At 47.0% G+C, this 24,351-nt stretch overlaps 2 protein-coding genes across 5 annotated transcripts in view; one reads left to right on the forward strand and one right to left on the reverse strand.

Moving 5' to 3' along the window:
- Positions 1 to 24,351, forward strand: part of LOC135976492 (spidroin-1-like) — a 925,731-nt gene that overhangs the window by 562,407 nt on the left and 338,973 nt on the right. The window lies entirely within an intron of this gene.
- Positions 1 to 24,351, reverse strand: part of VAV2 (vav guanine nucleotide exchange factor 2) — a 310,659-nt gene that overhangs the window by 93,505 nt on the left and 192,803 nt on the right. For all 4 annotated transcript variants that reach the window (XR_010593637.1, XM_065572399.1, XM_008169092.3 and 1 more), the window contains one exon: positions 23,414 to 23,472. Coding sequence is in view for 3 of the 4 variants with exons in the window: in XM_065572399.1 (XP_065428471.1) it covers positions 23,414 to 23,472 (59 nt within the window). In the remaining variant the exon portion in view is untranslated. The remainder of the gene's footprint in view (positions 1 to 23,413; positions 23,473 to 24,351) is intronic.

Consider the following 24,351-nt stretch of genomic DNA (forward strand, 5'->3'; position numbering starts at 1 on the left):
AGCGGTTTTTACAGATTGCAATTTCACATGCTGTCCCAGCTGTTTCACCTCGACTTTACAAAACTAAAAAATGGCAGATATGGGATTCACAGCCTCTCTCTCTGCAGCCCCAGTTGCTTCAAGGATAACTACAGAAACAAAAAGTGCAGTTCAAGAAGAAAACACAACGAGGAGGAGATTACACAAACAACTGGAGAGGAAGGATGGTCTTTGTGGTTACAGCTGGGACTTGGAAGACCCCGGATCTTTTTTCAGCTCTGTCACAGACTGTGTCCCCAAGACTCCATTCCTGCAGCCAGGGGCGGCTCCAGGCACCAGCGCTCCAAGCGCGTGCCTGGGGCGGCAAGCCGCGGGGGGCGGCCTGCTGGTTACCGTGAGGGAGGCAGTCAGGCTGCCTTCGGCGGCACGCCTGCGGGAGGTCCGCCGGTCCCGCGGTTTCGGCGGCAATTCGGCAGCGGGTACGCCAAAGGCGCAGGACCAGCGGACCTCCCGCAGGCGTGCTGCCAAAAGCCGTCTGACTGCTGTGCTTGGGCGTCAAAATACATAGAGCCGCCCCTGCCTGCAGCACACAGGTAGACTGCAGCAGCCCCATAGAGCCTCCCTCCACGGTTTCAGGGGGGAAGCAATTCCCCTGTGCTGATCAATTGCAGGAACAGGGCTTTACTCTCTTTGTGCCGCATTTCCCCAACTATAAAATAGGACAAACAGTCCTTTCTTCCTCCCAAGCCTTTGTCTGCCTTGTCTATCAGCACTAAGCTCACTGGGGCAAGGAATGTCCCTCACTCTGTTTGTACAGTACCTAGCACAAAGGGACCCTGATCTCAACTGGGGTCTTTAGGCAGTACTTTGATACTGATTATTATTATTATTAATAATAAGCTGATTATCTAAAACTTCTCCCTATTTTATATCCAATTTTCCCTTCACTTTGCAGAGAAGAAAGTACATTTCTGCATCACATGAGACAATAAGAAGAAACCATTATTACAAGAATAGTTGTGTTTGCTAACACTTTCCGCAGAATTTTCCTTCAGCACATTCAGTGTGTGGTGACATGATTTCCTAGCACACACGGTTTATCTATCCAGGGTGTTGGTTTGTTTTTGGTTTTCTTTTTAGTTTATCTATTAGCCCAGCGCTGTGCTATCAGGCCTGGATTTAGAATTAGAGTCACAGGCATTAGAGAATGAAAACAACCTATTAGGTCATCTCAGTCCCTGCTTACCAAGCCAATACAATCTAGTTCCCTTTAGCATACCTACTTCTACTTCCGCGGGAGCAGAATTGAGCCTGATACAAAGGCAGCTACATCATAAAATCAGTGGGGCAGATTTTGTCAAAATTCAAACCATGAGGAACTCAGAGAGGAAGGCTGGTCCAGTGGGTAGGACAACAGCCTAGCCCTAGGACTTGGGAGAACCCAGGTTCAATTCCTTGCCTTGTCACAGACGTCCTGTGTAACCTTGGGCAAGTTCTTTTATCTCTCTGTGCCTCTGTTCTGCATCTGTCCCGTGCCATGTTATCAGACACTGCAGCAATGCAGGCCACTAATGCACCTCGGATAGACAAACAAAGTACAAATAAGACGGTCAAATTCTAACCAAGATTTTTTTTAAAGCACTTAATGTAGACAACGAACAAACATTAATGAACATGCTAAAAAGGAGGCTGACCCTTAGCGACACTACACGAAGGACAACCTGTGCCCCAGGCTCTGAAAGGGGAAGGCAGGTGAAGTGCATGCATCAGTGCTGTTCATTCAATTCTTACAGCACTTTCTTGTATTCCCTGTTTTCCATTAGATCACCTTCCAGGGACCTTTTATCAGGTTCCCTTCCAGAAGAGCTCATGTCCTGTGTCTAGGAAATGAAGTTTTCCACTTCAGTTGCCAGCGTGACAGATTTTGTGTCTTTGTGAAAAGAGCGTCCCTCTCTCGTTTTTGTCCCATGATGATACACGGGTCAAAGCTATCCTACAAAAAAAAAAAAAAAAAAAACACGCTAGGTGAACTTTTAACCTAACTATTCTTGGCTAAACCTACCCTGTTTGCAGGTTAGTTTTTGGTTAACATTCGTATTTACAGAGGCAGCCTCTTATTTTTGGCATTCGTCCATATGGAGTTATACTGTGTTATCTAAAATATTGGGATCAATGTTGCTTTTATACAGACATGGGACCGAACCATAAAATTCAGATCCAGATGTGAACATCCCCAAAGTTCAGAGACGTTCAGAGCTGGTGTATTGATATGGGCCTGTTTGTATTTTATTATTTAGCTCTCCTTTCTTTAAAGGGCACTAAAAGGGGACAATTCCCCTGGGGCACAAACCCTTCAAATCTCCAAGTATCACAACTTCAGAATCAACATCAGATGTGTACACACCCTGGAAAGATCTTCAAAGGGAGCTGGGAGAGTTAGAACCCTAATCCCACCGAAATTCAAAGGGAGGCGAACACCTCACTCTTTTTGAAAATTCCAGGCCCAATCCTGATAGGAAAATGGGCAAAGCCAAGTAAGGTTCCTCCTTATCTGAAGAGAGCGAATGCATTCAGTTAGCGGCAGTCAAAATACGGGTTCAGAGAAAGAAAACGAGGCTGCTGCAGGGTTGGGCGACTTGCGATATTGAGCCCTGGATGAGCTCTCACTACAAGCCATCGGCACTAGAAAGGAATGTTGTTCAGTGCTGGGAATGTCAGCTTTCCAAAAAAGACTGACATCTTGTTTGTTTCTTGCCTTGGCGGCTCAGGAGATATACTGAACAGTCACATCATTCCGATTACTGTCTTGCTTTGCAACACTCCTTCCAAAACATACTCGGGTGCCAGTATGATTTGAGCAGCCACAACCTCAACAATTGCTAGGCCTAAAATTAAATTTCTCTTGCTGGTATCTGTTATGAAGGCAGCTTGGAATGAAGCTTTCAGTTAGCACAGGGCATTAGAGCCTCATTCTACTTTCTCATTAGTTTTACACCTGTGTAACTCCACCAACTTCAGTGAAATTGACACCAATTTAAACTCACGTACGTGAGAGGAGAGTCAGGTTCTTAGGGTGAGATTTTCAGAAGCCTCCTCCTGCTTCCCCCACCCCCCCACCGGCTTGAAATAGGACTTCTGCACCTCACTATCTTAGGCACCTTTGACAAACCCCACTTTAATCCCTTAATCCAGTGCTTTGTGAGACGTCAACTCCCAAAACCACATCTGAAATGAAATGAGCGAGAAAAAGCAAGCCAGCAATAGATGAGGCCTTTTAAGGCCTGATAACTCATGACCTATCAGGCACTTGCATATAACAGTCAAATGGTTTGGGGAGAAGTAAACTTCTCTAAACAGCAGCCCAGGAATAGGGATCTAAGGCGGTTTCTATCCAAAGCTGCAGGATTCCAATGCATAGCTAGCACAATAAGATACATAAATAAGAATACAGTATATCGACCTCAAGGTTGTGGCAGTGCTGGGAACAGAAATCATGTCCCGATTCCCATTCCAATGTCTATTCTATTCTATATAGGCTCTAAAACCACGCTCCTCACCATGGCCAGCTTTAGGCCGATTGCCCCGAATCGGGCCCCGCATCTTAAAGAAGAGCACCTAACTTAGGCACCTTTTTATTTTTTTTATTTTTTACACTTACCCGGCGGTGGTCTGGGTCTTCGGCGGCGGGTCCTTCAGTGCCGCAGAAGACCCGGAGCGAGTGAAGGACCTGCCGCCAAAGATCCAGACCGCCATCAGGTATTCGAATCGGGCCCTGCAGTTCCTGAAGCCGGCCCTGCTCCTCACCATAGTATTTGAGTGCCTTCCAGTTGTGCATTAAGCAATGTGACTAGTAACATCTGTTACGGGTGGTTTCTGAGTGTTTTGTTTTGGCAGGGTTTGGGTGATTTTTATTAAACGGCCATGGTGCTCTGTGTTTATATTGAAGAAGGCCGGTCAGAGACGCGCGCCTGGTACTTGAAGCAGAAAGTGGTGAAGTTTGTGATAGTTCTTAGTCCCTGGGGGAGTTTATTGCCCGGTCTCAGACTAGCCTCCAAGAAAGCTCTGCCTCCTGCACAGATGTGCATTCCCTTTTCTGGGGGTAACAATCTCTCTTATTTTAGTTTTAAAAAGCATGATCGCTGGTGCTCCTACTCAATCTCCCCTAAACAGCACCCGCTGGCCAGGATCTCCCGCAAACATCCCGTAAGCCTTGGGAGCAGCTAAGCCCTGATCCTAATTGCATTGAAGTCAATGGCAAAACTCCAAACAACTTCAAATGTTTCTGGAAAAATCCCCTGCAGAACTAAGATAATAAACCTCCCAGAGTAAGTTTCTTAACAGACAGAAAACACAGGGTTCAGCAGTGTGTTATTTCCAGAGAACAAAGAGCAAATCACAAGTAGGACTGATCTGATGCATTTGATTTATAGTCTTCCAAAAGGGGGAGAGATGCTGTGCTATTTGTTATGGAATTTGGAACGAAGTTCTTTTTTTTTTTTTTTTTTTAAAAAGACCAACTATTCCAGCGGAAAATGAGCCCTCTTGGCATGCAATGCAAAGTACGTCCTTGATCTTATGAAACACTTAGGGTATTTTCCAGGTCAGAGAGCTTGTGTGCATGTGACACAGTGTTTTCCTGGAGCTTAAACAACTCAGAAGCAAATGCAAAAGTAATCCTGTGACCAAATATGACACACATGGGTACAATAAATTAATATCTGAGGAGTTGCTGAATATGAAAAAAACCCAACCAATCACTTTGCCACCTGTGGTTATTCTGTAAAGTTAGGGGCTGGATCTTACTCCCAGTGAAACCCCAGTCAAGGCCTGGGCGGAGGGGCGTGCAAGGAAGACAGGACAGAATGACACTGCTGTAGAGTGGGAGTGGGTAGATTTTCCACAAGCACCAATACGAGCACATGGGAGTTTTTTTTCCTTTCACCAATAGGAAATGAACACCGATGCCCTTGCAGTTCAGGCAGAATATAACATAGATCATCAACCTGTACTGATACGGCTGGTCACACTGGGAAGCTATATTTCCTGGACAGCTCTGCCACACTTAATGGCATAGGCCCCCATTTTCAAATGGGTACCTAAGGTTAGGCACTTAAATCCATATTTAGACACCTATGTTCCAGAATTGCAGACCATGGCTGGAGAAGTCAATAAGAAGCAACGGTGCTAAGCCCTGCTAAGAGTTAGTCCACTTTTACTTAGACACCTAAAGGTGGATTTAGGTGCCCCAGTTTGAAAATTTTGGCCTTAATGCCTGTAGCTATGCAACCAGCAGAGGAGGCTTCAGCCAGGATCTGTTTCTTGGTGGTCATAAAATATCACTCTCTCTCTTTCTCTTCTGTATAGATGAAGGAGGGAGTCACTTAACACACCTGTGAAATCTACAGTTAAATCCAAGCTGGGGTTTTGGGTTCATCTAAAAGTCCATCAGAACCCTTACTGCAGGTCTCGACTCCGTTCACAAGGTTGTATGATATAGTCTCTTTTGCCACAGGGATGGACCTGAACCAAAACCCTAGATCCAGTCACCGTCCCTACTTGCTCAAATCTTGGGGATATTCAAAGTCTCCATCTCAATTTTATAGCTTTGTTCCAGGGACAGATCCTCAAGTGGTGTAACCCCTTTCCTTCTTAGTAATCATTGACATTGCGACTACTGTATAAATAAGACTATTTGAGAACTCAAGAAAGAACAGGATAGTTTAGCTATTTTAAGGACGAACTCCCCCTAAAGTTGGGCCGGATTTGAAAGGTTTTGAAGAAACGTACACAGGAAGCACAATGAAACTCGAAGGCAAGGCGCAATGCCATCAAGATTATAACCTCACCAGTTGAACCTCACTTTAGAAATGGCACTTTCAGTATCAGCTTTTTTGATGCCCGATCATCAGCCAGCCTGAATGGACGTAGCTCCGCTCGCTTCAAAGAAGGGATGCAGATTTACAGCAGAGAAAGATCTGGCCCTTTGCTGTCAATGGATCGTTTTCCACACTCCCTTGTTGGCCTGGAGCCATTGTCACATCTGTGTGACTGGGGGAAGCAGTGGCAGGGTGTGAGTGCAGATGGAGGTTATTCTACACACTAAATGGGAATAAGGAAACGGGCTTCCCATAAAGTAGAACTTTTCAAGGCACGTCAGTACGGAGGACTTGACAGCTTCCTTTCAATAATTAAACAGGCAGCTTCTGATGCTGCATCCTGATTGGCTGAGACGGTTTGGAACTCCAGGGCATGGCTTATAATAAATCTCATCTATAAAAAATAATCAACTGTCACAACATGCAGACACAGCTTTCTGTGACAAAGAGTTTCTACTCCGACCAGTCAGTCCTCGACAAGCATTTGCCATCCATATGGCACACTTATGGAACGTCACTTTTCAGTCATCGCCTTAGGTTTCTCCTGCATCTGCACAGCCCTCCTGGGATTTAAGGGTCTGGATGTTTTGTGGGTAGCCAATGATCCATCCAAGAAACCAGGTGGCGGCTTGATTGGTTGGTGTTAAGTACTTCCAATGGATTGAAAATATACTCACCCCCCACTTTAAAAAAATTGGTTTTACACCACGTTCCCTGGAACACTAAGAGTACGTCTACACGGCAATTAAACACCCACGGCTGGCCCATGACTGCTGACTTGGGTTCATGGGGCTCGGGCTGCGGGGTGGGAAAATTGTGGTGTAGACATTTGGGCTGAGGTAGGAGCCTGGGCTCTGGACCTCTCCTCCCTTGTGAGCTCGAGTCTGCTGACACGGGCCAGTCCCTGGTGTTTAGTTGCTGGGAAGACAAACACTTAGAGTGCTTGCTTTTTACTCTTGAAGGCTGGTCTTAAATGTTTATGAAGGATTATTTTAAATCTCAGAATGCATTTCTCATCAGGAAGGACGGTAATCTCAGCTTTTTGGAACTGTCAAAACAACCAAGTTTTTAAACCATCTTTTCGTTTCTTACACAGTGATCAGTTATTCCCGAAGCATGAGATCGTCCCCTCTCCCCCATCCCATTATGCTTTTGCTGTAGCTCACTTGCCATCCATTCGCTTTGGCTTCCAAAAGCTTTAACGGGCCTCATGGGATCACACAGAAACGTAATCCTTTCGGGCGTACCCAGGGAGTCGTTCAAAGAAAGCCAGGCGGTTTCACAATGCATTTAATCACCATTGAAAACACCCTCCTCCTTGGCTTCAGTGGGACTGCAAAAGGAGTAAGTCAGCGGTGAACTCAGAAGTTCCTCTGGTGATAAACCAGCTGCAAGCTCTTCAAATCAAGAGCCTTCACGTTCTATTACTAGCTGTGCTTCTGACTGGTACAAAGCACCGGGTGAGTCACTCCACCTCTCTGTCCCTCGTTGCCCGTTCTAGGAACAGGAATAATGGTATCAACTCACATTTGTGAAGTGCTTTGAGATGGATGAAACATACCAAAGTATCATAAATGCCCAAAAGTGTCATTATAAAGCAGAACAGGACGACTGCTTCCTGCAGTGCAAAGATGGAAAACTCTGCACTTAATTAAAAACTGACCATTCAGTTACATTCCTCATCTCTCAAAAGAAACGGCTCATACTGGGCAAACTTTCCGAGGGCTGCATCGAACCATTACGATTTTCTGTTCTTGGCGGTCTGGGTGTGACAAAACTAATCAATGCGAGTTTGATGGCAGCAGAGCTCTAGTGGGGAAATCATAAGCTACGCAATAAGATATTGCAGAGACAATGTTACATGATCATAGATCCAGCATCATCTTGGGATATGCCTACTCGGTACACTTCTTTTGGCAGCGTGTAGCGGACATGGATAGGTAGCCACGGCCCTCCCCCTACAGCATGGGTATAATCAGCAGCGTAGAGGGGGAGACATGGCTTAGACAGGTAAAGACACTCCAGAAGGGTGAGAGTATGGCCCTTAGTACATAACCTATGTGGCTCTCTGCTCACCCAAGCCGTACCCACCTGTCTACACTGCTACTGGAGTGTTTCTCCTGCCGCGGGTAAAGACTCCGGCAACAGGGAAAAGCTGCGGCAGCTGAAGTCTCTCCCCACTGCCTCCTCCCTGCCAGAGCCTTTCACTGACACGCATAGCTACGCACTGCAGCGTGGACACAGCCTGCTTTTCACTGCGGCATGTAGCTACACCTCCTCTACAAGCCGCCCTTGTGCAGACAAAGCCTTAGTGCACTATATGCAAGGCGACGTTTTAGTCATGGACAGGTCATGGGCAGTAAAAAATTCACAGCCTGTGACCTGTCCATGACTTTTACTATATACCCCTAACTAAAACTTGGGGGGGGGGCAGCAGGTGCTCTAAGGGGGGGGTTCGGGGTGGGGGGAGGTGCTGGGGGAAGTGGCCCGGGACCTCCGCTGGTGCTGGGGAGGGAGGGAGGGAGGGTTGGCGGGGCTGGCAGGCTCCCTACCCGACTCTGCGTGTCCCTATAGCTCCTAGGCGATGGAGGGACCAGGGGGCTCTGCACGCTGCTCCCACCACAAGCACTGGCTGCGCAGCTCCCATTGGCTGGGAACCGCAGCCAATGGGAGCTATGGGGGCAGGGCCTGTGGGCACGGGCAGCAGGCGGAGCCCCCTAGCCCCTCCACCTAGGAGCTGCAGGGCCATGCTAGTGGGAGCTGGGGAGCCCCCCCACACACACCCGCCAACGCCCTTCCACACACCCAAAATGCTGCTGCTAGCTGCTCCAGAAGTCACAGACGTCACGGAAACCGTGACCGACTCACAGCCTTAACTCTATGGTTCAGCCATTGTTTATCTATATACCCTGGTTTATCTTTTACTCAGATCTGAAGCAAGTGTTTTTAGAGAGGAGGAGAAAGAATAACAGCTCATATCCTTCGCGTGTTTCAACACATTATCGCATTTAAGGGGAAAAGTTTGACACCTACTAGCATTTAGCAGTAGAATGTGGTGCCGCTTTCTCCTCCCTTCAGCTCAACTGTGACAGTAACAGATGGATCCGATCCAACGGGGAACCTCTCCTCTTTCAGCCAAAACATCCTCTTCAGAGCATTAACTCGGCCATCACCAGAAACAAAATTTGGCCGGGGCCTCCAATCCCAAAGAAAACCAGGTTTAAAAAGACCACCACCTGCAACTGACAGCATACTGGATTGTATATGGCCTTATCTGACCCGCTGCCTCGCTTGGCTTCTCTGAGGTTGCTTGCTGGGACAGAACTATGTGTAGAAAGAAGAAAGGGGGTGGAAACCCCCTATGCTAGATAGTTTCCACCTCTGGCTGGCTTACTACAGAGAGGAAGCGTGGTCCAGTGGTTCCGATGCAATCTTGGACCTTGGGAGAGCCTGGTTCAGTTCCCTGCCGTGCACAGACTCCCAGCGTGATGGTGAGCAGCCACGCTCTGTGTCTCAGCCAGGGCCGGCTCCAGACACCAGCTTTTCCCCTGCTACAGCCCTCTCCCAGGGCTGTTTTTAACCCCCCTGGGCAGGAGCGGGGTGACCACCCCGCTACACCCATATTTTAAGCTGGTCCCTTCCTTTTCTTCTCTGGTGCTGTATCCCCTTGGGCATGTTTCTGCCCTTTCATCAAGTCCTTGGCTGTTAGGTGTATTGGGCTGGAAACTCATAAGCACCGAGGGCCATATCCTCAGCTGATATAAACGGTCCCAGCTCCATTGACTTCAATGACTTATGCCAATTTACACCAGCAGAGAATCTGCTCCTTAACGTCTTGATGAGAGTCCATGTGGGTGTTTTGTAGCATTTTAGCATTTGTCCCCTGGGACTTTGCCTCAAGTTCACTGAGGTAACATGGGGTCTGCGACTCTTGTCAGCATCAGTATTACTGTGTGCAGAAGATGACGAGCAAGGACCACACATGCAGCGCATGCATTCATCACGCCATCGAAGCAATCTGTGGCATTAGTTTAAAGGAGTTTCAACACACTAGTCTTTCACCCCAGGAGACTCAAGTTCAAATTGGATTCCAAGAGAGACAGGGGGCCACCCAATCCTAAGGTCGTGACATTTATTCTGTTGGGTATTGTATTTAAAAAATGGGGAAAGAAAGTGTCTTTGGGTAAGCTGGCTTTACAAAGGTCAGTTCCGGTATGGTACCTCCCATGCGAAAAATCGGTCATGTCCCCGACGGTGCAGGCACTGGGCTTGTTTGTACTGACTGTGGAAACACACAGCCTAAATAAAGTCTGACTTTTAAATCTATTTCTAATTACTGTGCCCTTTCCACTCTGGAATGCTGGAATCCCTAAAAAAGGTACCGTGACAGAAGTCACTACATGCGTTCGCTCTCTGAAGCGTACTGGCTTTGGATGTATGAATGACAAAAAGCTGTTGCCCTCTAGCAACTGGCCGACAGATGGGATATGGGAGTTACTGCCATCCAGAGGTAAAAACCTTCTTTTGGCTCAGGCGGCAGAGGTGTGAGTTTGTGGAGCTGAAGAAGCAGGGTTCTAGTAGTAACCAAGTGTGTTTTCAGGACACTGATTCATTACACAACCTTCTAAACCCATTTTATAATACTTAACTTAAGATATAACGGGCATAGGTAATTACTGAGAGCATGACAACAGTGAATAAAATGGTCCTAGTAAACCAAACCATCTAGGATAAGAGATCCCATTAGTACCTCCTCCTCAGAATCACTGCCTGCAGACATTTCCGAACTTAAATCGCTAGAGACTTTAATTGCTTGTCAGATTCACATCTGGCTAGAGCCACATCCGGAGTTGATCTACCATCCCTTGGGACGAAGGGACTAGAGGCCAAATGCAAACAGCATGAGGGCTGCATTACACAGGAGAATTTTTTCAAATCCATATAAAAGATTTTCACTTATCATCCCTTCTCTCCTCTGGGATGGTGAGTGGAAGTGATTTCTTCTTGGTTAATTGCCTTAGGGGGGACCTGATGCTTGGATTTGCAGGAGCCGAGTTTTGCTGGCAGGAACACAAACTTCTGTTTCCGATATCGGCCCACTCCACACTTAAGGCTGCTCCCATCCAGTATTTGGGTTCAGACAATTAGGGAGTGTGAAGCAAGATGGAGCATTTGGCCCCAGTTCTGGATTTCATTCCTGAATCAACACGCCAAGCGTGGAGGAGTTTGGATCTGAGAGTTCTGACTCAGGCCTACGTTGGTCCAAGTATTGGACTGGGATTCAAAAGATCTAGACTCTATTCCCAGCTGTGCGACCGTGGGAAAACCTCCCTGTGGTCTTTGTTTCCTTCCCATCCTTGTGCATCTGTCCTCTATTTAGACTGTGAACACGCCAGGGCTCTCATGAAAGGAACTTTTCCTCACACCCTCACCCCCAGTTTGGCCACCATACCAAAAGAATCGAGAATTTCTTCAGCTCTAGTCCTGGGTGCTTCTTGAAAAATCATCACCCTGGAGAGAGACTAGCACCTCGTCACGATTCTTCTGGGCTTGATAGAAAATCAGTTACAGGCACGTGCCTTGATAGGTTAAAGGGGGACCCTTGGGCCTCAACTACCAAAAATCAGAGCCTTGGCTTGCTCTATGGGCAAGTCAAGACAGCCGCCTACTTAGTCGGTCTCCAACCCCCTTCTTCCAAACAGGCAAGGCATTGTAATACACATACATGAATGCTGCTCCCTCACTGCTCTAGAGGAATCCTATAACGTTGTTATCTCTTGAGCAGTACAGCCAGGCTGAGGGGAGGGACCACACAACATGCATGTGAAAACCTCCCGCCACAGACACACTCGCCGGTGATAGCGGCAGGTTCCTTAGTACAGAAGCTCGAGCGATGTCAAAGCTGCAGCCCTGGCTCTGGCTGGCAACAGATTTCCCCACAGCAGGAGGGGCAGTTTGTTTTGAAGGTAGTGCTAGGCAGAGGGATGCAAAATCTTGTCAGTCGGGCTTTGTTGACAAAGGTGGGTTGCAGGAGAGTCCCGTTTGAGCTAAAGCTGCAGCATTCAGAGGCTTCAGGGACACGATCTGAGAATTGGGGCATGTCCATTTTGACAATGTTCCTTTAAACAGAGCGGGCAACATCCTACTCCCTTCTCAGCAGCCGCAGAGGGCCCCAAATGCAACGAAACCGGTGCAGTTCTGCCGTTTCAGACCCCAATGCTAGGGTTCCACACCCCCTGATTCACTGCAGGCCCTAGCTCCCTCCACACTGGTTCTTGGCCGTGGTTGGGGACAGGCAGAGGTGAGGGAGTTCAGAAGCAGGGACTGTAGATCCGTTGCTAGGTAGTCCCCATTCCCCACGGTATGGAGGCATAGCAGCAAAGGGGGCCTTAGAGACGGAGGGGGATTCCATCTCCCCTAGCCTTCCATGCATCACACCCCAGCTACTCCGGGTTGGGACGGGGAAGGATGTTGCACTGAGTAATCACAGCCACGGGGGTTTAAGGCGCCTGGAGGCACCTGTTTCATCCTATTGTCAGCCCTCTATTGTCAGATCTCTCCTGCGAGAGAGGTTTTCACGGCAGCGAACAGCGCTGGGCTAAGAGGAAAGAACAAAGAGTGGAGGATGGAAAGGCTGAACACCGCACGCCTTTGCAAACACGGTGACGCATCATTAAGCAACCAAAGTTAGGAGAACAATCAAGGACTGCAGAGGAACGCTGCAATTTTTCATGGCACCAGGCTCAATGGCATACGTTGCTACACACAGCAAGCCGCGGCAGCTGTAACAAGAGAAAAGCAACCCACTCCTTAGGATTTGCTCCTGAAGCAACATTAACCTGGTACAAGCTAGCTGACATTAGCATGTGGATGGCTCCATAGGCTTTTGTACCCCGTTCCTTTGTGGGATTCCCAGCTGGAATACGTCAGTGTGAACATGAGCGCCGCACGGCTTCAATCAAGGAAGAGATGCACTGATTGTGAATTTTACTTGCCTTTATTTGTACCAGGAACCTCGGACCTCCTGCAAGCCCTGGAACAAAAGCAGAAGTCAGAGCACACAGCTCTGTTTGAGAGCCAGAGGGTGGGCTTTTCTAGAGCACCTAAATGAGCTGGGAGCACAAGGCCAAGGTAAAGGAGCTTGTGCGCCTAGGTCACTTAGGCACTTCTGTAAGTACCACCCTGAGCCTTTTTCACAATAGGGCCTGATCCCACGCCCACGGAAGCCGTCAATGGGAATCTTTCCATTGACTTGAATAGGAGCTGGCGAAGTAATAGTTCGTGGTGATGCAGTGCCTCCCAGGTGAGATCTGAAAACACTTTACAGACACCATAGAAGTACGCCTCTCCTTCCCACTCACGACTCGCATTCTGCAGGGGGCCTGGTGGCGTTAAAGCTGGCAGTGTCACACAGGTAGGTGCCTAAAATACATCCACATTTAGACACGTAAGTAAATGGCCTGTGATTAATGCCCAAAAGCTCCCATGCAAGTCTGTGGCACTGCCCGGAACAGAACCCACCTGCCTACTCTCCTGGGCCTGCTGCCTCTCCATTCCCTTCACCCACCGACTCGCTCACTCTCCATTTGCTGGCATGCAAAGCAGGACATCCCTGCTGATGATCGACAGTGACTTCTCCGGACCCTGTAATCAGCAGCACCTCATCCCCTGAGATCACGTGCATCCTCTCAGCAACAAGAGTCATGCGTCCTTGGGCAACATGCTCCCAAGCCAAGGGCTTGTCTTCACTGCTAAGGAGGACGCCGTGTTTTTAACCTCGGGGCAACTAGCATTTGTGAGCTCCCCGACGGTAAAAACGAAGGGAAAACAAGGCACTTTGGTTTGGTTAATCTCCGGAGACAGGCAGGGGTTAGTGCACTTTGCTCTGTGGTAAAACTAACATGCCTGATCTCATGGTTTTGCCTGGGGATCGCTCACACACACACCGTGACCCTGAGGCAAAAAACTCCAGCTCTTTAGCCGTGGGGGGAAAAAAGCCTCAAGAAAGATCAGAACCCAGACCTAGCTCCCCAAAGCAAGTACAGACAAGTCCTCATTCTCCGTCCCTCCACCAAAGCAGCTTCAGTGCCCAGCCACGGCTTGGCCAAGAGACTGAGCGCCCTCACTATGCAAGCAGGTCTGACCACCACCCCCGTTTGCTAATAGTGGGATTTTAAAAAAAAATCCACTTGATTAGCTGCGGTGTCAGTGCAGAATCACTTCAGGGGGTTCAGTTCACATATAAGGGATTTACTTTCCAGAAGGGCTCTTTGAACCCGCTAACGCCTTTATCTTTCAAATAGCTGCACTGTGCACACACATTAAAAACGGATGAGGCAGCATGAGTCGTTATTTCTAAACCTCTTGCTCCGCTTGCAGAACTCAGTTTCCAAGGGAAATATACATTTCAAACAGGACATGCTTTCCAACCCACCCCAAGCAGCCCACATTCAGCCGGTGGAACTCACTGCCACAAAGTATTACTGAAGCCAAGAGCCTAGCTTTATTAAAAAGTGACTTTGGACATTTAATTTTCCCATAGCAACTTCCCTTTTAAAATAAAAACAAAATAATTCCTCTCGTTTTGGCCAGTTTTTCTTTTTACACTGTGGCTGTCAATCCCCAAGTATCTACTAGCCAAAGAGATTAATTCTTCGTTTCTTTTCATTTGACCATTTTCGCTAGGAAGTCCCGGGAGGATCACCAAGGGATCCTTTGGTCAGAGATATCCAACAGTTTGTAATATTTGATTATGAATGGCTTTCAATAATCTCTAATGACTGGACATGTCTAACACATACGCTTAAAATCTCCTCTTTCACCACGTCGCCATCATTTATCCCCATTCAATTCATAGATTCATAGATTCTAGGACTGGAAGGGACCTCAAGAGGTCATCGAGTCCAGTCCCCTGCCCGCATGGCAGGACCAAATACTGTCTAGACCATCCCTGATAGACATTTATCTAACCTACTCTTAAATATCTCCAGAGATGAAGATTCCACAACCTCCCTAGGCAATTTATTCCAGTGTTTAACAATCTCTCACTCTCTCTATTGTTTAACCTGACTGGTGATTAATCAAAAACAGGCTGCAACACACGATACCTTCTCAAAGCCTCAAAATTTATCCTATAATTTCTCAAGTGTCAGAGGGGTAGCTCTGTTAGTCTGTACCCACAAAAACAATGAGGAGTCCAGTGGCACCTTAAAGACTAACAGATTTATTTGGGCATAAGCTTTCGTGGGTAAAAAACCCGCTTATACCCAAATAAATCTGTTAGTCTTTAAGGTGCCACCCGACTCTCCAGTAATGTCTGGTGTCCTCCTTGCGTCAGAGGAATATGCAGCCTGCTTGAAAGAGGTTTTCACACTGTAGAGGCAATTAAACAGCAACCACATGTGAGTGGCTGGGAATAAATCCAGCTGCCGTCTCCTGAAGCAACGCGTTCATTTCGGAGAGATGGGCGGGGATCGCACCGAATCCAAGAGTATTTCCTGAACGTGCTATTCATAATCAGGCAAACAAGAGCCGGGAGGTAATTACAAGCGCCGTGTCACTGTATAGAAGCCATATACCCCTTGTGTTTGCCTTCTGAGGATAGTAATCATAGTTTATCCTTCTAGAGATGCGGTAAGGCACCAAGTGAGCAAGCCACAATAGCCACATTGGATGATTCTACAGGGATAGTTGGCAACCTGGCACCGCCTAGGCTAAGTTCTAATTTGCTGCACTCACCAAGCTTGGGTGTGCAAGATGGATTCCAGCACTTTAATGAAAGAAAAAAAATGCCCTCTCAGATGAAAGGACCAATTCCGTGCTCATTGAAATCATCAGGAGATCTGCCATGGACTTCAGTATGCAAGCACACCTTTGAAAGCCCAAAGCTTGTGTGAACTGCCTTTGGGAGCCTTAGTCAGCTGCAGCGTGCATGGTCATTTGGTTGAGGCACAGGACTGGACTCAGAAGAATGGAGGTCAGTTCTCAGCTCTGCCATGGACTCCCTCTGGCAAATCACAATCTCTCTGCCCCGATTCAGCAAGGTACTTAAGCACATGCCTAACTCTAAGTACTTGAAAGCTAATGGGACTACCCACACGCCTAAAGACAGGCAACTGCTTGTTGAATTGAGGTGTCCTCATCCGTCAATGGGGACAATAATACTTCTTTGATCTCACTCTTCTTTAGTTAAACTGTGAGGTCTTTGGGACAGGGACTGTCTTCCACTGTATGTTTGTACAGCACCTAGCACAATGGAGACATGACTTCAAGTTGGGGCTGTGTCGGCTATTCAATGCAGTAGAACAACAATGAATCATTACCATCATCTGTAGGCTAAAATGCCCAGATAAAAATCAGTGCCAAATGTCTCAATGGGCTTTGGCTAGGAGATTGGTCTGAAATCCATTAAATCATCTCCCTTGCCAAGGAAAATGTGGATTGAGATTCTGTGGGTGGGGATCCCAGAAGACCACATGTAATTCTTATTACCAGTGATCACAGTATGTATTAGAGCATTTGTTGCTGAGCCCATCTGTGCTCCGTAACTAGCACCATTCACACTAATTTGGTGATCCTTCCCAATTATTTTCTTCTGCTGCAATTATCAATCCATCATGCAGCATACAGTTGCAAGGAAAAAGGGTTTTTTCTTTGAGTCTCATCGGCTTTGATATATTGCCCAGCTCACGGATTATTGTAGTCATGGTAGCTGTTTTAATTACACAAAACTTCTCTTTAAGAACAGTCACTGTATTGTAAAGCACTGGGGTTTTGAAAGTGTCTCCACCAGCGTAATTCAGCCGCACACAGAGTGGGGGATTTTTGCAATGCACGTACTGTTTACAGTTCCTTTTTTACACCGTACATACCCCATTAATCCAGTTATTAGACATTTACATTAGCACAGGCTCTGCGAATAGCTGGGCTCCCAAAGGGCTCTCAAACTCATCCATTTGAGAATACTCTTCTCGTGACAGCTGCCCTCTTTAAAAGGAAAGGAGATGTAACTATAGCAAGGCAAGGGCAAGGCACAGAAAAGCCTGTTAAATCTCAGGGAAGTGACCAAATTTGGTACGGACTGGGATTGCCGAATTCCCTCCTCTGTCCACCAACGAGACTACGGTCCATTCCTTCAACGGCAGCTCTTCCGCTGGTGCGCCATTATTTCCCCACCTGCTTCAAGGCTGGTGTCAGCAGTGGGATTAACAAAGCCACTGGGGAAGAGTAAAGCAATCAGCTGACTAGATCTGTGATTGACTGGGGAGTGTATTGATACTATGTGGCAGCAGCACCAGAGATTCCAGGAAGTCCACTAGGGACTTCACTACAGCTATCGATTTTACATAGAAGGTACTAAGATACTATGGTGATGGGGGCAGTATGAAACAGAGAGAAAGGGGTTAAACGGAGAGTCCTTCTCTCTGGGGATGAAAAATTACACCAGAACCACCTCCGTCTCTGTATCCCCAACCGTGTATCCACTTTGCACTGTGAAAAAACACTACACTTGGCTATTACAGTGAGGCGTGCTATAGGAAAAAATACTATTCCATTTCTGTAGCACCTAGAGGCCCTGACTGAGCTCAGAAGCCAGTTGTGCTAGGTGCTGCAGATACGCATAACACTCTAAGAGACAAGACAAAGGAAGTATCATCATCCCCATTGGACAGAGGGGAAAAGGAGGCATAGAGTAATTAAGTGATGTGACCAGAACCAGGCAGGGAATCTGTGGCAGAGCCAGGAATTGAACCCAGGCCCATCTAGTGTCTTAACCACAACATCATCCTCTTCCTTTGAAGGCCTTGAGCCAGAGATACAGGCAGAAAAAGTCTCTTCTTAAGGGAACAAACCTCCCTTTGCAGCAAGAAGCTCATTATGCATGGAAGAGTATTCAAAAAGTCAAGGGACGTGCTCACTGTGGTGTGTCACGGTTTGAAACCAAACTGGCCTTTGTGGACTAAGCTGCCCCACAGCAACCCAGAGCACAACAGACAGCGGGTGGTGGGTCCTGTAATTGTGTGTGTGTGTGGGGGGGGGCTTTTTTAATTAGTGGGGAGATGACGGTGGGAGGGATAACAACTTATGTTGAACAAAACACCTTGTGTGACAGATAAACCCCGTTTTTATTTTAGCAATCAATAGAGGCAGAGCACCAGCTGGGAGGTAAGTCAATGCAACATGCACTCAGGGCTACACGGCACTCCAAATGAATTCAAAAATTTGCCACTGAAATTATAACACAGCACAAGTAGTAAACATGCAGCGTCGTCTGTAGCTACAGCTACCATATATTAAGTCCAACTGCAGTGGTATACTGCAAACAAAACATTTCGTTAACAATAGGCTTTTGCTCTTTGTAGCTTGTTCTTTGGAGGAAACACTCTGTCATCACTGCATAGCTACACTCTGGCAAGGTCCACACAGCTAGAAAGTCTTTATTAGGTAGAAAGATTCCTTCGGTTACTGAGTAACATATGAGTTTTGTTTTATCTTTCAGTCCTTCGTGGGAGATTGCATGATCATGGAACAGATTTAAAAAAAAAAACAATATAGACTTGGGGAGGAATTTTTTTTTTTTTAAATATGGATTTTCCTGCATGATCCCAAAGCCTAGAGCCAAAAAATACGTTGTGGGAGAAAATACCTTCATTTAACAGTGCTGAAGACTATATACAATGTGTGAACAAGGGGACTATATTTGTTTGGTTTTCTAAGTGCTTAGGGCTTGATCCAAAGCCAAAAGTCAATGGGAGTTTTTCCACTGATTGCAACAGACTTTGGGTCAGACCTTTAAAGTACACCTACACTGCAATAAAACACCCGCAGCTGGCCTGGGGCAGGTGACTTGGGCACGCAGAGCGTGGGCTGCGTGGACATAAAACAGCAGTGTAGACATTCGGGCTAGAGCCCAGGCCCTGGGATCCTAAGACATCCATAAAAAACAACCTCCCTAAGGCAGGGAGGGGATTGCTGCGGTCTGTGGAGACCTGCATCAAAAAGAGCAGGGATCAGATTCCGAGATGGCAGATGTCTGCAGTCATTTCAGAGAGCAAAAGCTGCTGCTAGTTTTCATATAAAGTTCATCTGCGCTTGGCTTCCCTAGTCAAGGCTTTTTAAGATGACTGTGCAAGAAGTGATCTACTTTAAAAAAAATGCTGGAATGGACAAAAGGTATGTATGTTCTTATTGCTGGGGTAGGTGATGGTGAGAAGAGGAAGAACTTTGATGGGCTTTTTTTTTTTTTTTTTGAGGGTAAAGAAAGTGATCAGCACTATGTATTCTTGTACGGGCAGCTGACGAACAGGGGAAGGTGGGGTTAACACGTAGGAAAAACGGAGTCAGAAAGCAAAAAAAAAAAAGTGTCAACACCACTCTTTGCTTCTGTAATTACTATGCCAAAGACTTCCAGATAAGAGAGTTTAATGGGCCTTTTGAAAGCCTGTAATAAAACAAATGTAAAAATTTAATTGCTATACTGTGTGTGTGTGGGGGGGGGGGGGGGGGAGAATATCACCCCAATGGACTGCAAGCCATCAGGCCTCTTGCCTCCCGACTGTCTACTGGACTTGGGGTTCCACCCAGCCCCCCATTAAACTTAATGGGAGTCTCCCAATTGACTTCAATGGAAGCGTGGTTCAGGCCTTGCAGAATGTTATTTATCTACAGCAGGCTTAGCAGTATGGCCAGCCTGCTCTTCCTATAAAGTAATAATACACCTTTCCTACCTGGGTAAGTGATTAGGAAAGAGTGAAAGAACTGCAAGATGGTGTAAGCAACACGCCAAGCAAGGGCCTACATTTTTAAGATTACCTTGTGCAATGTCCGTGTAATCTATACATGTGGATTTCCCTTCCCCCCGCTCCCATAATGCTTTGATGCTTTTTTCCCTTAAAATAATAATCACTATAGTCTTCTCCAGGACTCAAGACTACTCTGAATAATAAACAGTGCCTAACTCAGATGGTGCTTTTGATCCTCAAAGCACTTTACAAACATTCACTCACTACACTGCCCATTGTACCTTGTGGAATCGGTCAGTTTCCCTGTTTAGAGCTCATCTTACACACAAAACTTGCATCCCTTTAACTAGATCAGCATAGTTACAGTGGTACAAACCCCAGAGTGTGGCTACAGTTATATCACTATAAAGGCGCCTTATGCCTATTCTTGTATGGGAAGGGGAATCAGCTGACCGCCGCTATGACTGTCTCCACACTGGGGGTTGCACTGGTATAACCATATCAGTAAAAACAACAAAAATCATTCCCCTAACCAACAGTTAGACTGATACAAAATCTGCGTGTAGACCAGGCCTAAAGCAAAGGGGTGAAGTGACTGGCCCAAGGCCATAGAGAAAGGATCAGAGCTGGGAAGTGAACTTGGGAGTTCTAGACCATGACTCATTCAACGGCAGTAGCCTGTATGTGCAAACTGGAGCGCCGTTTTTGCAGCGAGCCTGCCATGGGCAGATGTGCCAAAGGGAAGGCATTCTCCCAGACAAGCCTGCACTATGAATCTACTGCAGCCCCATGGCGAAAGTCAGCACCCCAATGCAGCCCCTTTCCGAGTCAGATCCCTGAAGATCTGGGTAGCCAGGGATCTTTCGGCACTGCCCTCTCTGACACACGAGGTTGTTTCGCCACCCTGATGGAGCCTTGCTGCGGGGCTCAGTGATTGCTTGGCGCTTAAGCTGTTTGCAGGAGCTCAGCTTCATTTTGTTTCCGGTTCCAACCGGCTGTGCCTAACAAGAGCAACACAGCACCTCGCCCGGAAGCTCAGCCCTTCACAGCAGTCCCCCCAGTACTAGAGTTGTCAAGTGCAGGCTGAGGGGGCGGCCGGAATCCAGCTCCCCCAAGGTTAGGGGAATCAGACCATCACAGCGAAGGGGATCAGTGTGTCAAACGTCAGTATCAAACTTCCCACACTGATCATAAAGAACGAGTTGGACTTTTAAACAACGAAAACAGCTTTTCCCTGTTCTTTTAGTCATAGCCAGGACACCGACCCAATGAAATCAGGCTCCACATTAGCCCTGCAGGTTGTGAACTACCAAAATCTCCAACTGGCTCCCTCTAGCCCACATAATCCCCTTCATTTCAGAGCGGTAGCCGTGTTAGTCCGTATCAGCAAAAACAACAACGAGTCCTTGTGGCACCTTAGAGATTAACAAATTTATTTGGGCATAGGCTTTCATGGGCTAGAACCCACTTCATCAGATGCATGGAGTGGAAAATACAGTAGCAGGTATAAATACACAGTACATTTCAGTGACTGGAGCCTGATTTGCTAGGGTTTTCCTGGCCAGTTATTTAACCGTCATTAGCATTTCAATGACAGCAGCCAGCCTTTGAAGTGAGTGGTAGGAAAGGGGGACAGCCACCCTTGTGGGGGTGCCTCATTTCAGGCCCAGGATGGCTGTAGATCCAACAAGACAGAAGGGTGTTTATTCCCAAAAAGAGGAACTAGGCTTGCGTGACCAAGATCCCAGTTTTCCTGCATGGAACAACCCAGGATTCTACCAGATGCCACAAGAAAGTTTGATTAAAAAAAACAAACAAAGGCTAGGTCTACACTACAGCGGGGGGTCGACCTAAGATACGCAACTTCAGCTACGTGAATAGCGTAGCTGAAGTTGGATATTTTAGGTCGACTTACCTGGCTGTGAGGATGGCGGCAAGTCAACCAAGGTCCGGCGGGTAGTGAAGACGTGCCCAAACGGGTAGTGAAGACGTGCCCAAACACTCTGTGGGGGTTATTTTGGGAACGTACAGAACAGAGGTGCAAGTCACCATAAAACCTAAGGACAGTTGGGGTGAAAACGCAGGAGTGTTGCAGATTTATTGGGAGAGGGGAAATACACAGGACTGTAAAAAGCTTAGGAGGAGGAAACGTCTCCCCCTCACTTCTATCGGTGCCCACCCTGCAGTGACTGCACACATGCAAACTACCTACACACTCTTTGCTCTGATGTTGTCTCACTGGCTAATAAAACTGCACTATAAGCAACTCAATCATTTAAAAACGTTTTGCAAGGAATTCCATAAAGACGACAAGAGGAGGGTGGATTTGTACCGTTGATATATTTTTTAAACACCTTCCCTATTGTTCAAGCAATTAGGAAAAGGTCCCTCCCAACTACCGTGCCAAATAGCCCATAAACCAAACCTGTTCCCCTCCATTAATACCGGTTCATGCCCTAGCTAACAGTCACACCAGCAGTTTCTCTGTATTAAACACGATGTGAATCCTCAGGAAATTGAGCCGTGTCCTCATCTTTGCCCTGTGGAGCTTTTATTTTAAGTTGTTGGTGGGGGGAGGGAGAGAAGTAGTATCAGCTATGCCAGGGGTGGCCAACCTGTGGCTCCGGAGCCACATGCGGCTCTTCAGAAGTTAATATGCGGCTCCTCGTATAGGCACCGACTCCGGGGCTGGAGCTACAGGCGCCAACTTTCCAATGTGCCGGGGGGTGCTCACTGCTCAACCCTTGGCTCTGCCACAGGCCCTGCCCCCACTGCACCCCTTCCCGCCCCCTCCCCTGAGTCTGCCATGCCCTCGCTCCTCCCCCTCCAGAGCCTCCTGCATGCCACGAAACAGCTGATTGGGAGATGCGGGGAGGGAGGGGGAAGCACTGATCGGCAGGGCTGCTGGTGGGCGGGAGGCACTGGGAGCGGGGATGTGGGGGAGCTGATGGGGGGCTGCTGACGTATTACTGTGGCTCTTTGGCAATGTACATCGGTAAATGCTGGTTCCTTCTCCGGCTCAGGTTGGCCACCCCTGAGCTATGCGATGAAGTTGCAGATTAACGTTTCCTCTGGGAAATTTGCCAACAATTAATAATTACAGGAGCACAATGCCACATAGATTGCAGCTCTGGCCGTTCCCCTAGCTCAAGGTAGCAGAGACCTGCGGTTTTGTACAAGTCAGCCTAGGTTGCATTTCCCTTTATCAGCATGTGGCCAGAGCGAGCAGAATCTGAGGATCATGAAGGCAAACAGCCATGGAGTCACCGAAAACTCCAGCAGATAACGAGTGCAAAGAAGACAGATATTTGTGAGCATTCCTCTGGGTTCTGTGGATTGTTTTTTCCCCCCAGAGACCCTGATTCACTGTTGGATATTCCAGGAGACTCAACCAGACTAAACATTAGATGAGAAAAGTATGGATGAAGTTAAGAGATATCCTGCTCCTGGTTCTTCCCCCACAGAAACGTCACCAGGAGTCTGCTAAGCATATAGTGCACTTAAGTACAGGAAATGATCTGAGAAATATTTCAATTCGCTGATCTTACCTAACTCAGAAGAAATTCTGTAACTACCAAGTACACTTGTAAGACATCCCTGGTTCGATCCAGGGAGGAGTCTGTACTGCTGGGGAAACGTATAAACTATCGTCAGCACTGCACTTTAATAAGCACCATGTACTGATCACAAAGGCAGCCTGTTTGGTGTCTAACTTTAACATGCACACTGCCAACTTATTATCTTGATAGATTCCGATGTGATTAAGCACTAGGGGAAGCCAATTTTATCTAAAGCAACATGTTAAAAGAATCTTACCTAATTCCTTTGGTTTGAACGATACTGTGGTGGGAAAGTCTGGATACAGCTGATATCACCTGGAAAGGAGAAAAAAAAAACAACAACCTGGTGTGATTACAATAGAAAAGGGAAGCTATCACTAAAACTAATGGAGAGAAAGATACTTGGGGATCAATTTTCAGACCTGCTGAACATCTGCTGCTCCCATTGACTACTACTGAAATGTGAGTGCATGGCTCCCCTGACAAACAGGCCCTTATTATCAGTTGTGTGGTAGTTCCCAGCAGCCCCGGTCATTGATCAGGACCCATTGTGTTAGGCGCTGCACAAACACAGAACAGAAAGATCGTCCCTGTCCCACTAAACTTTATTAAACTCAGATCACAACCCTATCAAAAGGCAAAGTAAAACTAGAACATTCCAACGAATCAGAAGACAACAAACAAGGGCTTTAAAGACTGATGTGACAGCACATAAAAAGCGACAAAGAGTCCTGGGGCACCTTATAGACTAACAGAAGTATGGGAGCATAAGCTTTCGTGGGTGAATACCCACTTCGTCAGACACACATAGTGATCATAGTGTTCACATGACATTCTATCAATGCTAACACAACTTTTGGTTTTGCTGCTGAATGGAAACACAAAAATGTTAACCTTCTAATATAAAGGAAAGAAATAGGTAACAATGTAATACAAGGAAATTCCATCTTGGAGCTCATGCACAAAAATTCTAGATCTGCTCTAATGGTTTTATGCAATAACCAGTACCTCTTGACAAACTCTAGCCTTGCATTCTTCTATTGGATGATTTATGATCTTTTTTGCACATGAAATAAATAGCTTGAGCCAAATTTCACTGCTCGCGGAAAGTGGGCTCAACTCCTATCATTTCAACGCAGTTGTGTCCACTTATATCATGGTGAACTTGGCTCATTGTCTTGTTTTCATAATAGA

This window comes from Chrysemys picta, chromosome 18 (assembly GCF_011386835.1).
Source record: "Chrysemys picta bellii isolate R12L10 chromosome 18, ASM1138683v2, whole genome shotgun sequence".
NCBI lineage: Eukaryota > Metazoa > Chordata > Testudines > Emydidae > Chrysemys > Chrysemys picta.